Below are 15,339 nucleotides of genomic sequence, written 5' to 3'. Positions count from 1 at the left end.
TAATACCTTTGCATTTCACTTTTTGTTCATGACCAAAACAACAAAATGTTTTCTGACTCTGGATGTTAATATAATCCTGAACTGAATAATTTCAGCAATGCAAAATTAACTGCTACATAAACCTTGCTCCTCCCGTTACAAGGCAACTGGGAGACTCAGGAACACCCTGGCAGTTACACTTTGTCTTAGTGATGCTCAGTCATTGTGATTTGGAGTTGGAAATGGTAAAACACAGCTGATTTGGCTATCAGAGAGTCAAAGGAAGTAGTGTCTAATGTTGTATGTCTTAGGAGGACTACTTTCTTTTCACACTTTCCACCCCTCCCTAAGAAGCGTGGTATAACTGATATGGTGTTATAGTGATAGCATTACTATTGTGGAGCTTATTTGTTGCACCCTCTTTGCATTTGTCTTTTTAGTGGCTTTACCTTATAATTGTAAACTTCCAGAAAAATGTGTTGGAATGTCTAAGCCTTCTGTAATGAAAATTGCTGACTGTTGCAGGTAGAAAGCAGTGTTCCATCCCATGTGTTGGAATGCGTACTACAAGAACTCAAAGGTTTACAAGAATTTCTGGATAGAAATTCTCAGTTTGCTACAGTAGGAGCTCTTGGAAACCCAAGGTATTATTCTGTGTGTTACGCTATTCGTATTTAACATTCAGCTCTTGAAAATTAATCCATGCACATCTGTTTGTTGAGTTGAAGTCTATATGGTCTTCAGCTTCAACTATTCAGACGCTAAAAACAATGTGTTGGATTTCATCTTTAAATTATTCAGTATTTGTCATCAAATTAGCATCTCTCTATTTTGGAATTGCAGTTTCAGCACACCAGCTAATCTCCAACAGAGGCTCCTGGGTTTCATGAGGCCTGATGGTGGAAGCTCTCAGCAAGTGCAACAAGAACTCCAAAGGAAATATCATGGTATGCAATTACTTTTAAATTAGAAGCATAAGGGAATTGTGCATCTGGATGTTGAAGGGCTGTAGAACCTTTCCTATGAAGATAGGCTGAGAGAGTTTGGGTTGTTCAGCCTGGAGAAGAGAAAGCTCTGGAGGGACCTTGTTGCAGCCTTCTAGTACCTAAAAAGGGCCTAGAAGAAAGCTGGGGAGGGACTCTTTCTCAGGGAGTGGAGTGATAGGACAAGGGGGAATGGCTTTAAACTAAAAGAGGGCAGAGTTAGATTAGACATTAGGAAGAAATTATTTCCTTTGAAGGAAGTGATGCACAGGCTGCCCAGAGAAGCTGTGGACGCCCCATCCCTGGAAGTGTTCAAAGCCAGGCTGCATGGGGCTTTGGGCAACCTGGGATGATGGGAGGTGTCCCTGCCTATGTCAGGAGGGTTGGAGTTAGGAGTTGTTCTTTAAGGTCCTTTCCAAACCAAACCATTCTATGATCCAATGAAAAATAAAGACATAAATTGTTGCAATTATGTTCAACCCATGTAGTAAGTACGCCCATTATATTCTTTGAGTGAATATAATACATCTTGCTAGTTTTCAGTGTAGTCATTTCATTCAGACCTAAGCTTTAAAGACTGTACAGTGTTAACCAAAGATGTAATTATAATTGTTCTTTTTAAAAGCAAATGCAGGTAATTAACAAGAATAGAATATGCGTGGTTTTGTTTTTATTTACTTTATATTCATTAAAATACATATATAATAAATATTTATGAATAATCAAGGTAAAACTTGATACTGATTATGGAAATCCATATTGAAGCTCACATGAAGCCATACTTTTCAGAAAAGACTCCTAGTAGTTGGCAATAAATGTTAACAGATGGTATTTGTTTAAGGGAAATGTTAACAAGGCTCTTTCCTCCAAAGAGCTAAAAACTTAAAAGCATTAATCAAGAATGGAGGAGAAGAAAAATTGGAAATTTAAGAGACTGTTTCTGTAAAACCTCAAAAATCAACATACTAATTCAAAACATGTAAAACATAGTTACTTATTGACATTCTCTTGCTTTTTCAGCTGAGGCACAGTTAACTGAGAAAACTTCACTTCAAGGCATCCAGCAGCTTGTTCGCAAAACCTGTCAGGCACTGGCTTTATGGAAGTTGCTGTGTGAGCACCAATTTAATGTTGTTGTGGGTGAGCTTCAGAAGGTATGATCTGAATTATCCGACTTTAATTCTTACATATTTAATAAGCCTGAATGTCTTTTTGTTATATTAATACTCCCAAAGGGGTATTACTTATTGTGGGGCAGATTATGAATTTTAAACTGCATATAGATTTTTATTCAGGTTGAAAGTGTTTATTTTTAAAAGACTTCCAGTAGTATTGATCTTATAACTGGATGTGTCACTAACAGTAGATTTAACTTTACTTTTATTAAGCGTGTTTTAAAAATTGGTATGCTGAAACTTTGACCACATTCTGTAAGATGTGTACTGAAAGGAGTAGACTAATGTTGCCCAGCCTAGAGGAAATTGTTTACTTCACTGTTATTAGAGGGTTTTTTTTTATAGTGGAAAGCAATAATGCTGTAGAGACTTCAGACCCTGCACTTACAAGTGCAGACATCTAGAATGTGTCAAAGAATAGCTGATTTTGGAAGGATCACTTGGAGATCATCTGGTCTGCCTCCTGCTGCTCAAAGGAGAGTCAACTCCTGTTTCTAGACATGGGCATGTGGCCCATGTCTAGTCAGGTCTTTACTAGACATCTCCAAGGACAGAAACTCCACAACCTTTCTTGACAACCTGTTCTAGTGTTCAGACACCCTAACAGTAAAATAACAATAACAAGAATAATATATCAAGGAGTTATTTCCTGTGTTTTAACTTCTGTCCATTTTATGTTGTCTTGTTACTGGGTACCACTGAGAAAAATCTGTTTCTGTCTTATTTACACCCTTCTACCAATTATTTACAAGTATTAGGAAGATTCCCCCTCCTCACATCCCAAGCCTTCTTTTCTCCAGGCTAAACAAGTTCTTTCAGTCTTTCCTTGTTTGTAAGGAAGGAAACTTACAGAACTATGGGTACTACTACTCTGTACCCTCTGCTAGTCTTGGATTTGCATCTGTTAATTATATGAAAATTTGGCGTTCTGTTCTAGCACTTCACAGAAGAATTTATTATTTTAAAAGTTGTATTCTTTATCACTGAAAAGAACAATTTTTAAATGTTATAAATGCCCAAATGTTGAAGCTTTTCACATTGTCATCTTGGGAGTTAACATGATTTCTCACAAGCAGCTTTTCTCTTGAGATGGACAAGGAAAGGAGTTAACTAATTGTTTAACAAGTAAAACCTTCTTCTCTCCCTACAATAGTTTTAGAGTTTTTGTAACAGTATTTTATTTTAATCCAGTGGTCATCAATAGACTCTACTGTCAGCTAGCTCTATATGAGCAAATGTTCCTAATAATTTTAGAAAGATGAACAACTTTCCATGTAACTTAATATAAAAAAGCAGAAAGATGTTTTTTATAAAGCTTTATAAACTTCTAAAAAACATTATAAACTTTTTTAAAACTTCCTTCTCATTCTACATCTGTTGTTTTCATCTATGACCGAACTCAGATGGTTCCTGTTATTAAAAACCATGATGTATTCATTTTATAGCATTCTGACAGTGCCCTGTGAAGTACAGGAAAAACTGCTTATTCCTTTCTCACAGAGAACTGAAACAGAAGTGACACACAGTGTAGGTAACAGGAAGATGTATAGAGTTTTCACTGTCCTTTGGCATTTGAGAATCTAGTCCTTGTCACTGATAGTGCTTTCCTCTCTAATACTTTCCATTTTGCTAAATAAGATGTATATATGTGCTGCCTATACTTCAGTCCTTGGAGCTTTGCATGTGTTTATTTTCTGGAAGCAGTTAACTTTGCTGCAACGTTTTGTGTCCAAAACATTGTGCCCAAAGAAGGGCAACAAAACTGGTGAAGGCAAAGCTTGACAACAAGTTTTATGAGGAGTGGCTGAGTGAGCTGGGGTTTTTTAGCTTAGAGAAAAGAAGGCTCAGGAGAGGCCTTACTGTACTTTATAATTACCTGAAAGCGGTTGTAGTGAGGTGGGACTCAAGCATTTCTCCCAAACACCAAGTGAAAACATGAGGGGAAATGGCCACAAGTGGTGCCAGGGGAGATTTAGGTTGGATACTAATTATTATTTCTTTACTGAAAGAGTTGTGGGGCGTAGAGCTTAGGGAAATGGTTTAGTGGGGACTGTTAGCGTTAGGTCAGAGGTTGGACTCGATGACCTTGAGGTCTCTTCCAACCTAGAAAATTCTGTGATTCTGTGATTCTGTGATTGGGATACACTGCTTAGGTAGTGGTTGAGTCACCATCCCTGGAGGTCATCAGGAAACACGTAGATGTAGAACTTAGTAGCTTGATTTAGTGGTGGACTACTAGGCTAGAGGTTGGACTAGATGATCTTAGAGGTCTTTCCCAACCTGAATGATTCAATAATTCTATGATTTTTACTTTCAGTAAAAACTTTGAGCTAATAAAATTCTGTCTGTCTTCAGGAACTTCAAGAACATCTAAAGATTACTGCTTTCAAAGACTTGGTAATTAGAGACAGAGAGTTGACTGGAGCACTCATCGCTTCTCTTATAAACTGTTATATCAGAGATAATGCTGCTGTGGATGGCATCAGTGCCCATCTGCAAGATATCTGTCCTCTTCTGTATAGCACTGATGATGCTGTCTGTTCCAAGGTAAGTTCACTTCCAGATTTTATAGCACCAAAACACAGCATTAGAGTGTATTAGAGTGCAAATGCACCATGGGATCAAGTGCATCTTCAGCATGTTGACTGACAACACCAAGCTGTGTGATCACTGTGTGGTCAACATGCTGAAGGGAAAGTATGCCATCTGGAGGGACCTTGATAGTCTTGAGAAATAGGTCCCTGCAAACCTTATGAAGTTCAACACATCTAAGTACAAGGCCCTGAATATGGGTTGAGGCATTATGGCTATTATCAGCTGACAAGAGGAGGATTTTTTTGAGATGATGATTCTATTGTTTCAGCTGTGAAGCTTGGCATAATAACCCGCTAACTCACTTGATTTGAATAATTTTCATTTTCCCATCATTTATCTGTAGGCAAATGAATTGCTTCAGCGATCTCGACAGGCTCAAAACAAACTGGAAAAAGAGAAGATGCTAAGAGAGTCACTGAAAGAGTACCAAAAGATTAGCAATCAAGTAGACCTTGCTAATGTTTGTGCGCAATACAGGCAAGGTAAGAGAAATCACTGATCTTTTTCTGCTAAGCAGTTTCTGTTATATCATTTTGTGGCATCCTTCTGTTTTGTTTTGTTTTCTGACTTCTAACTGATCTTACAGTGATGTTTTGCCATAAACAGTTTCATAATAACTCTCACAATAAACATGTATCAACCTGTACTTGTTTAAAGCCTTTCTAGATTTCACCAGAAAACAAAAATAAACACTTCTGTATAAAAGTATTCCTATCCACTTCCTCTATTCCACTTTCAATTTGTTCAATGCAGGTAGTGAAAATGTTTCTAGCAAAGTTGTTGGACTGAATGTAAACATAGGGTAAATGATAGTATTTTGCAGGGTGAGTCTTTATACAAAACGAGCTCTTTGAAAGATGGTTCTTAGTCATACCTTGTGTAGCAGAAGCTAGTATATAATTTAAATGTAGATATAACTGTCGTAACAGTCAAGATTTCAGCCTTTGTTATACAAATATGTAATTTCAAACTTAGATATAATCCCAAAGGAATAGGTATTAAACTTTATAAGATACATACCAGAGGCAATAGGGTTTATTTTTTCTTGCTTGATAAAATGAGTAGTATTTGTTGTCACTTAAAATTTGTCATAAATTTGATACAACAATGAACAATGTTATTTGTGGGTTTTGTTTGTTTGTTTTTAATTTTTATTTATTTATAGTGCGTTTCTATGAGGGAGTAGTAGAACTGTCTCTTACTGCTGCTGAGAAGAAAGACCCCCAAGGTCTTGGCCTTCATTTCTATAAAAATGGAGAACCAGAAGAGGATGTTGTTGGACTCCAAGCTTTTCAAGAGAGGCAAGTTTTCATTTTATGTTGTTAGCTTTATGTGGGGTACTTGATTTCAAGTGCCTGGAAAAGTAGCCTTTTGGGGAAGATGTGGAGGGTAATGACAAACAAGCATTTTAAAATAACAGACACAATGTAGAGGGTTTTGCCCAATGTACTTTCCTAGAATATAATTAATATGGCACCAACTTAATATGGAACAGAGGGTGAACTGAAATACACAGAAAATACTGTGATCTGGACAATACAGAATTATTTGTTGGAAAGATAACTGAATAAACTAGATTGCTTAAACTAGCTGATAATGCTACCTGACCTTTTTTAATTTTAGCTTTTAATTTTAGTAATTATGGCTACTAAGGTATAAAATAAAAAAGAAGTAGAACTTCATAGATAGTTACAATGAAAATTATTAGGCTTTTTTGTTTTGCTCTATTTACAGACTTAACAGCTACAAGTGTATCACTGACACCCTTCAGGAGTTAGTGAATCAAAGTAAAGCTGCTCCCCAGTCTCCCAGCGTACCCAAAAAGCCAGGTCCTCCAGTGCTGTCGTCTGACCCCAACATGCTAAGCAATGAAGAAGCAGGACACCATGTAAGAAATCTGACTACACTCGGTGATTACACTCAGAAAAGTGTGATTAGAAGTGGTGTAGAAATTAAAAAATAAATAAATAAATAAATAAGGACATTTGGAAAAGATTAGCAAAACAGATAAAAGTTAAGCTTTGTCATGAATTGGCTTCTTTGTGGTGTGTTAATAAAAACGATGACATACCACAGGAAACTAAATAACTAAAGATTGACATGTACATATTCAGTACTTTATGTATTGTAACCTCTTCTGGAATAATGGTTTTGGTCTTTCTTTCCCCTTAGTTTGAACAAATGCTAAAGCTAGCTCAACGTTCAACGGATGAACTGTTTAGTATTGCACTTTACAACTGGTTGATACAAGTTGATTTGGCTGACAAACTATTACAGGTGAGCTCATCTGTATTGAAGGAAATAATTTTTTAGAGGGTTCCACTGGACTAGAAGAGTTAATTGTAATAATGCTGATGTTTTAAAAGAGAGGAGAGAGCAGGCATATAATTGTTGTCTTTTTGACCTTTGTAGGTGACTGCCCCCTTTTTGGAACCCTACCTTGTGCGGATGACCAAAATTGACCAAAACAAAGTCCGTTATATGGATTTACTATGGAGATACTTTGAAAAGAACAGAAATTTCAGTAATGCAGCCCGAGTCTTGGCTAAATTGGCTGACCTACATAGGTATGGATTATATGTGACTTTAAAAAAAAAAAAATCTTAATGCATAGATATTTTAAGAAAAGGCCAATGCCCAAGGCATTTGCTGAAGGAAAAAAAAAAGAAAAGTGAATGAATGGAATGTGTTAGTTTTCAATACGAGGCATTCTTGAAAAAAAAATGAAATGTGTATTTTATGTATTATGCATTAGCTTGCAACATAATTCCTATTGTAAGTACAGTTTATGAAGTGGTCATTTCTGATACAGAACTTCATAATGTGTTTGTGTAACTGTAGAGCAGCTGATTGAGAAGTGTACTGTAATGTGCATGCACAAAGAAGGTGTTACATAGTTTGGCTATAATGTTTCACATGACTTAATAAAATTCAGGAGAAGATACTAGCTAATTTCCAGGGTCTAGTTAGAGTATGACGAACTCTTACATATATATATAATTATACTTGATATGTAATTATACTTGATACCCATTTTACACGGTAAATATTTGTTTTGCAGCACAGAAATTTCTCTACAGCAGCGTCTTGAATACATTGCACGTGCTATTTTGAGTGCCAAAAGTTCCACTACCATATCTTCTATAGCTGCAGATGGTGAATTCCTACATGAACTTGAAGAAAAAATGGAAGTAAGAAAAAGTACTTATTTAAGCTACATTGTGTCTGTATTACTGCTCTTGGTTCACACGTTGCACATGGCATTTTTATTACAAAATCTGTAGAAACAGTTTTCACTATTTTAAGTTATGCAGTTGATGCTCTGGGATGTAAGGCAGTAATGCATCTACATTTAAATAAGGTAATGCTAATACTGGGTGTATTCCTAAGATTTGATTAAATTAATCCAAGCTTGAAATTGTTTTTACCCAAGGTTGCAAGGATTCAGCTTCAAATACAAGAAACATTACAACGGCAATATTCCCATCATTCTTCAGTGCAAGATGCAGTCTCCCAGCTTGATGCTGAGCTGATGGATATAACCAAGGTGGTTAGAAATTTCTCTGTATTTATTCTCTGTCAGTTTATTACATTTGGGGATTAAGGGGGCATGCACTGCAAAGAATGATCTGATTTTGACTATAAAAACTGATAGACTGTTTAGCATTCCTGGTCTCAGAGTGTTTATGTTAGCCTAGACTATCTTCTTCTGTGCTTTGATATTCCTTCAGTCTTCAGTACTTTGATTTCTTCCTTGTGTTGATCTTCTTTCTTAAGTTTCTTAGATTTCTTGATTTATTGGAGCGTCACATTAGAAAATTATCAGCATTAATTATAGCCTTATATAAAAAAATGGGGATTATATTTAAGAAGTTAAACTAAACATATTAAATAAAAATCATTTTCATGTAGTATTTGACAACAACTACTTGCAGTGCACCATTTATAGTCTGATACCTACTGTGTAAAGTAAAGAAAAATTGATTTTAAAAATCTATTCTTCATTCTATTTGAAATGCCAAACCTGGTCATTTTTCTTTCAGCTATATGGAGAATTTGCTGACCCTTTCAAGCTCTCAGAGTGTAAGCTTGCAATTATACACTGTGCAGGTCATTCTGATCCTATCTTGGTGCAAACTCTCTGGCAAGAAATCATTGAGAAAGGTAGGTTTAAATGGACTAAGATTGGTTCAAACTAGAAGTGTAGGGAAACTGTATAATTAAAGCTTTTATGTGTTGCTACTGGTAATGCTGTTCAGGTGTGGTGCATCTTTTCTGGAATATTCTGTAACATATTTGATAGATTTAATTGATGAGCAATTCGTTAAAGTTTATAGCTTTGGTTTGTTTGCCTAAAGGAGAAAGTCTATCCTGACAATGACTAAAGAGTCTTAAAGGAGTTCAGGGCTTTTATATCACTGACAGCAGCGGAAGCTTAAGGATTTTTGCCCATTTCTAGAGAAGCAGAGTACTGGGCACATCTAAACAAGTCTAGCCACTCAGTTGTGATAATTTGTCTCAACCTTTATCATGAGTGTGCAGTTCACTCTCCTGTTTTTTTTATTCTGTTTTGTGCTCAAGGTTGCCAGTGTGCAAACAACATTGGCAGTGATTTGAGAAAAAAAAAATAAATTGTAGGTTTGGGTTTTGTTTAGTTTTTGGTGATGGTATTTTACTGTGGTTTTTTGTAGATTTTTTTTAGTAGACTTACTTGCATGCAACTTCAAGGAAGCAAAAATCTGCAAATATACATGTATGTGCATGCTTACTAGAAAGGGTTGTATTTTCACTTTGATCTGTTGACTTAGTGCTGACATACATAGCATATGATTTTTAAGGTGTTAGTAGTAAATTTAAGTATCTCAGTGTAGTTGTGTTGGAACTTTTTTTCTGAAGTTGCTTTTTAAATGATTTTTTTTTCTCTTTCAGAGTTGAGCGATAGTGTGTCTCTGAGCCCTGCTGACAGAATGCAAGCGCTTAGTCTAAAGATGGTATTGCTTGGAAAAATATATGCTGGAACACCTCGTTACTTTCCTTTAGGCAAGTAGTTTAGCTTGCATAGTCAATAAATACATGCATTATTTGACTGCATCTCGCATTTCTTTCCAGCATCTTTAAAAAGGTTCTAACCTACGAAATGTCTGTCTCTTTAAAAAAACTTTTAAAAGGAAAAAAAAAATGATAATTTTATCTCCTCCAATGCATGTGATACTACATAATTGCTGTAGTTTCTTGTGAAATTTTTCATTATAACTGGACCAACGTATTACTTCAGCCACCAGTAGTAATGGAGTTGATCTTGTGGTATACCTGGGTGGTGCTTTTCCTTTTTGTCCAAGAAATTAGTAACAAAAGCATTGTTCGTGTAACTTGCTCACTGACTTTGACAAGGGACTTAGGAGAGGAAAGCAGAAGCAGAAATAAAATTAATAATTGCCTCAGATCTTGTAAATGTGTTATAATTGTGTGTTTACAAAATCATTATGGCTTTTACAGATGCAGTTCCTAGAATTTATCTAGGGATTTAGCCAGAATATACAGATCCACCTTGAATTGAAAGTAAATGAAGCCTAAAAGGCAGCAACAGTTGCTTTTGGGTAGCTGTGCAAATCACAAAGTAGTTAAGTTTGTATTGAAGTACAAAGTAAAAATACAGTTTTACGCATGTAATAAGATTATAGGAAACACATTTATCCGTTGTCTATTAAAGCATCTACTGCTGCCTACAGGGGCACATTCAAAAACAGAATTCAGTAGTTCTCTGTATCCTTTTGGACCTTCTGCTTTGGAGATGCTCAAACATTCTGACAACATGGTATTATGTAAAAATCTGGAAAATATTTTCTAAAAGAACATTGGTCCTGCAATAATACTAAAATATTGTTATTGACACATGATGAAGATGCTGTAGTGTTGCAGGTAGAGCTGGTTAGTCTAGCAAATGAAACGATACTGTGTTTTGTGCTGAAACAAAAGTTGGTGTACTTTTCTTAACAGAGTTCCATAGTGGAACTGTAATAAGGTGTCTGCATAATCCCTGTCATGCATTGCTGATAGCTTAATACCGTCTTTGGAGATAGTTACATTTAGCATATCCTTTCCCCTGTGCAGCCTGAGAGAAACTGTTGCATCTGCTTCACAAGTGAAAAGTGCCAACAAAGGTGTAGAAGACAGAAAATCAAATTTAGAGCTAATAATTAGAGCTAATAAATCACTTTCAAATGACCTTCTTTGCTAGACTGCTAGATAAGTTGGAATCTAAACATCCCATTTTGTTTTTCCTCCAGATTTTTTAGTGCAGTTTCTAGAGCAACAGGTCTGTGCTTTGAACTGGGATGTAGGTTTTGTAACATATACCATGCAAGAAATTGGAGTGCCATTGCCAAGGCTGCTTGAAGTATATGACCAGTTGTTTAAAGCACGGGTAAGGAAAATAGCCACACACAGAACAAAAAGAAAAAAAAAAGGGGGGGGAGGAGGGAAGGAGAGAATTGTTTTCAACTACTATCAGAATTTTTGGCAGGAAAGGTAAATAATTGTAAAGTTGGGATATATCTAAGTATCAACTTCATAGCTTTTTTTACTCAAAGACTTTTAGTGCTTTTTTTTTTTTCTGTTGATTTTATTCACTTGAATTCTAAAGTGTGAGGAAAATTGTTTAGATCTTGTTAACCTTTTTACCTCACCTAAAGCTGATTTTGTATTAAGTAGGATTAGTATTGTTATATTGCAGAAGGAACATCACATTTTGAGTATGTTGATTTTATTGCTTTCCTATTGATTCAAATTTGCTATATTAATGTCATCAATATAATCAATGCGACAGGCATAAATAATAGTTAATCTTTGGTTATGCAATTGGCATAAATAATATTTGTAGCTCTGGCGTTGTAGAACAGGTTTTCTGAATTAAAACAACATCAACTTGGTTCATTTAATCCAGATCCCTCACAGTGTAAGGAATGCAGAACTTCCTAAAATCTGTTACTTTACAGACTTAAGTAAAGGAAAACTGAGTTAATCTCATGTATCCTTTACTACTAAAACCTCATAATAGTACTCAAAATATGGATCTAATATATATAAGATAGAATGCCTGCTTCTTTTACATTATTGTTGCAACTACCAAAGCTGGCAATTTGTACACATCTGTTGATTCCTCTTCCCCCCCCCCCCGCCTGTTTTTTTTAATTTTTCATTAATATGTATCTTAATATTTTGGAATTTATTTTTTAGGACCCATATTGGAATAGGATGAAAAAGCCTTTACACCTTTTGGAGTGTATTCACATATTATTGTCAGGATATGTACAAGATCCAAGCAGAGTACTTATGAGGTAAGTGGGGCAGCTACATCCTAAGGAAGTAAAATGTATAAAATATCCTAAAGCAGTGCACTTGAGCTGTTCTCAATGTTATTTTTTTTTTGAGGGGGTTGGGAAGGGGTAAAGAAACAAATAGCATTTGTTTCCGGGTAGTAATTACTGACGTTCCTGATTTTAAACTAACCAGTAAAAACTAAGGTTTCTCCCTATGAACTGCCTATGAACTTTTTCAGTTTTTTTCACTGAAAATTTGGGAGAAAAATACGGGATTATTTTGTGATTTTTTCAGGAATATATTTTAAGAAGTAGTATAGACAAATTTGAGGGAATCTGGAAAAAGTGGGGAAAAGCGAGAATCAAGTCTTTTTTTTGTGAATGAGACAGTGAAATGTTTCATGAAGAAAGGCTAGAAGCAGAAAGGTTTCTGAATTGTAGAAAAGAAAAGATAAATACATGTATAAATCTTCACAAATTGTTCTTAAGAGTTCGGTGATTAATCACTCTCTAAGACCAAAACTCAGCTTAATCCAGAACAAGAAATAAATTAATTTGATATTAGTAAAAAAAAAAACGTTAGCTAAAAGAATTGTTATATACTTGAAAAACTTGTCTGTATATTATGGAATCTCTAGTGTTGGCAATTTTCATGAATAGACTATATAAACTTCAGTCAGATCTACACTGTCTCAGAAACAAGCAGCAGAACTAGGCAATGTCTTCATGTCTCTTCCAACATAATTACAGCAATTTATGGTTAGAAAATATACATGCAAATATCCTCTCTTCAAATACATGGTTTACTTCTGTCTTCCTTTTTTGGTTTTATGGTAAGCCAATTTAAGTATTCTAGCTTATTAGAACCTTAAGTGAGTATTGTCTAATTTTAGTATCTAAATTAACGTTAATTTATGTGGATACTAGGCATTAAAATCAAAATAAATTAATATTAACTTAGGGATTAAAAATAGTGATTTGCTATTAATATTTGGTATTAAAGTTACCGTATAAATTAATAATGCGTACATCTGTCTGTATTTATATCTAAGTATTTGAATATTTGTCAAGTAAATAATTCACTTGGTTATTAACTGTATCATGTTTTATCATATGTAATATCAGGTAAATTATAATGATTCATTTATTTTCCCATTACACCTCACTCACAAGCATTAGATTTAAAAATATTTTTTTTTCTAATAAATAGTTAAATACTTAAAAGTAGCTGACATATCTTGCAGATACATTATTGCATTAAAACCCAAGGCTTGCTCACTTTCTATTTCAGATAAATGCTAATATATAGAAACATATAAAGGTACTTGTTGTTATTCATTGTTTTATTCTGTTTTCTTTAAAGGCGACGATTCACAAATGTTTGCTTGGATGCTGTTAGTTGCTACCTGGTTGAACTTCAGTCTATGAGCCCGACGCTAACAGTGCAGACTACCATTGGGAATTTTAAATCACTACAGGCTAAATTAGAGCGGCTTCACTGATTGACTAAAGTAATAAAAAAAAAATTAGCTCAGATAAAATGAACTATAAAATAAAAGTTCAGATGTCTGCACTGAATCTCTGGAAGAAAAAACAGAAAGAAATGTTGAGAAAGTTGCATCTCCTGCTGCAATTATCGATTGTGTGGTCTATATTCCTGCTCATCTAAAGGTATCTACAAATTGTAGGATGTAAATGTGACAGATTGAGTTTCTTTTACTACTACCACTGTTTTTAATGATAGAATGCTCTTTTTGATACTGTTCAAATAAAGAACATTTTATGGTCTTTCCCTTCATAATTAAAAATATTTGGTAAATATTTTCCTTTTTCTTTACTTAACATAAAGGAATGGAGAAAAATAAGTGTTAGAATCTACTTTATTATCTGTTTCACAAGTATCAAAACAAGACATGACAACTGTGGAAGGCAAGATGATGATAAAAGCACATGTTGGAAGAGTCATACTGTAAATATGCTCATATCAGGGAGTAGTGATGCAACCATAACTCCAGCTGTGTCATATTGACAGGTTTCAGTAACAATGAGAATTGTTTCATAACTGTCACTTTCACTATGACCTATAAATAGTATGTTTGGAATGAAACTGCAGCAATTAGCAACCTAATTTATACTGAAAGAACAGTATTAAGAGCCCCTCAAATTATTTTCCCTATTCCATTTTAATAAATTGGTTCTATCTGTTACAGTCAAATAAAGAAGTCAAGAAGTGACTTCTGTCTACTTTCTATACTTGCATACAAGCCCTAAGTTGTGTATATTACTTAAAATGAGCAGTAGTTGTGCCTTATCCTGCCTACATGCTTCCCAATGTTTAAAATCTCATTCTACAACTACACGTATGTTTTGTCTCTGTTTTACTGCCATGCACTGTATATAGATGTCCAGTGCCATAAACTGTGTATGCCATACACAAGAAAGTAGTGGTTTACACTGGAATCTAGTCTTCCTCAAATAATTTTTTTCATGCAAGTAAGTCATCAGGGAGTCTGGAGAGATTTTTCTTTGGGAAAAGAATCAAATACATGTATATTTGTACATGCATACACAGCAGGTTACCATAATTTTTCCAGGAAAATTACTAGTTGATACACGTAAGTGTTTCAAAAAAAAAAAAAAAAAGTATGGATTAGGGCATTTATTCACATGCAAGTTAACTACTTATGACCTTTACTACCAGACCTGATTATTATGCCCTAAAGTTTTGTTTAAAGTGCAGTTGTTAAATTTCTTTCCCTGTCAACTGCCAGCTATGTTCTGGTGGTTTTCTGTCAGAGATTACATGCAGGAAAATACTATGTAAATTAGAGTAATTCTGGTTTTTACCTCTTGTTAGATCAAAATAAAGCTGAAATCTTAATATTGGCTTTTCTGTCAGCGTTGAAATTCACTAGTGAAGTATTCAAAGAGAGGAACTACATTCTGTCCTGGGAAAAAAAGGCATCTTTCCATATGAAACAGATGATATAGATGTTAGAAAATATTTTTTGCAGGTAGCTATGTTTCACACCAAGCAAATCTTATATCCTTACCTTGATCTAGTAATTGTAGTTCTGCTCATATCCCATAAAATTGACGTTCAACAACCTCATGAAGTTCAACAAAGGCAAGTGCAGGGTCCCACACCAAGGGAAGAATAACTCCAAGCACCAGTGCAGGCTGGGATCTGACGAAAAGCTGCTGGAAAGCAGCTCTGAGAAGCAGTGCGGCTTCTGCTGAACAAGTTAACCATGAGCCAGCCATGTGTCCTTATGGCCAAGAAGGCCA

General features: G+C 35.0%; 1 protein-coding gene across 2 annotated transcripts in view; it reads left to right on the top strand.

The window, feature by feature from the left end:
- Positions 1-14,785, top strand: part of NUP155 (nucleoporin 155) — a 30,569-nt gene extending 15,784 nt beyond the window's left edge. For both annotated transcript variants that reach the window (XM_084305376.1, XM_084305375.1), the window contains 16 exons: positions 505-623; positions 823-926; positions 1,983-2,116; positions 4,493-4,684; positions 5,076-5,214; positions 5,898-6,033; positions 6,467-6,620; positions 6,905-7,009; positions 7,145-7,299; positions 7,794-7,923; positions 8,166-8,279; positions 8,776-8,896; positions 9,662-9,772; positions 11,020-11,156; positions 11,969-12,069; positions 13,415-14,785. In XM_084305376.1, coding sequence (XP_084161502.1) covers positions 505-623; positions 823-926; positions 1,983-2,116; positions 4,493-4,684; positions 5,076-5,214; positions 5,898-6,033; positions 6,467-6,620; positions 6,905-7,009; positions 7,145-7,299; positions 7,794-7,923; positions 8,166-8,279; positions 8,776-8,896; positions 9,662-9,772; positions 11,020-11,156; positions 11,969-12,069; positions 13,415-13,553 — 2,091 coding nt within the window. In that variant the 3' untranslated portion in view covers positions 13,554-14,785. The remainder of the gene's footprint in view (positions 1-504; positions 624-822; positions 927-1,982; positions 2,117-4,492; positions 4,685-5,075; positions 5,215-5,897; positions 6,034-6,466; positions 6,621-6,904; positions 7,010-7,144; positions 7,300-7,793; positions 7,924-8,165; positions 8,280-8,775; positions 8,897-9,661; positions 9,773-11,019; positions 11,157-11,968; positions 12,070-13,414) is intronic.
- Positions 14,786-15,339: the final 554 nt, after the last annotated feature.

The sequence above is a fragment of the Netta rufina genome (assembly GCF_964035555.1).
Source record: "Netta rufina genome assembly, chromosome: Z".
Classification (NCBI taxonomy): domain Eukaryota; kingdom Metazoa; phylum Chordata; class Aves; order Anseriformes; family Anatidae; genus Netta; species Netta rufina.
This window is presented reverse-complemented; position numbering and strand designations above follow the sequence as displayed.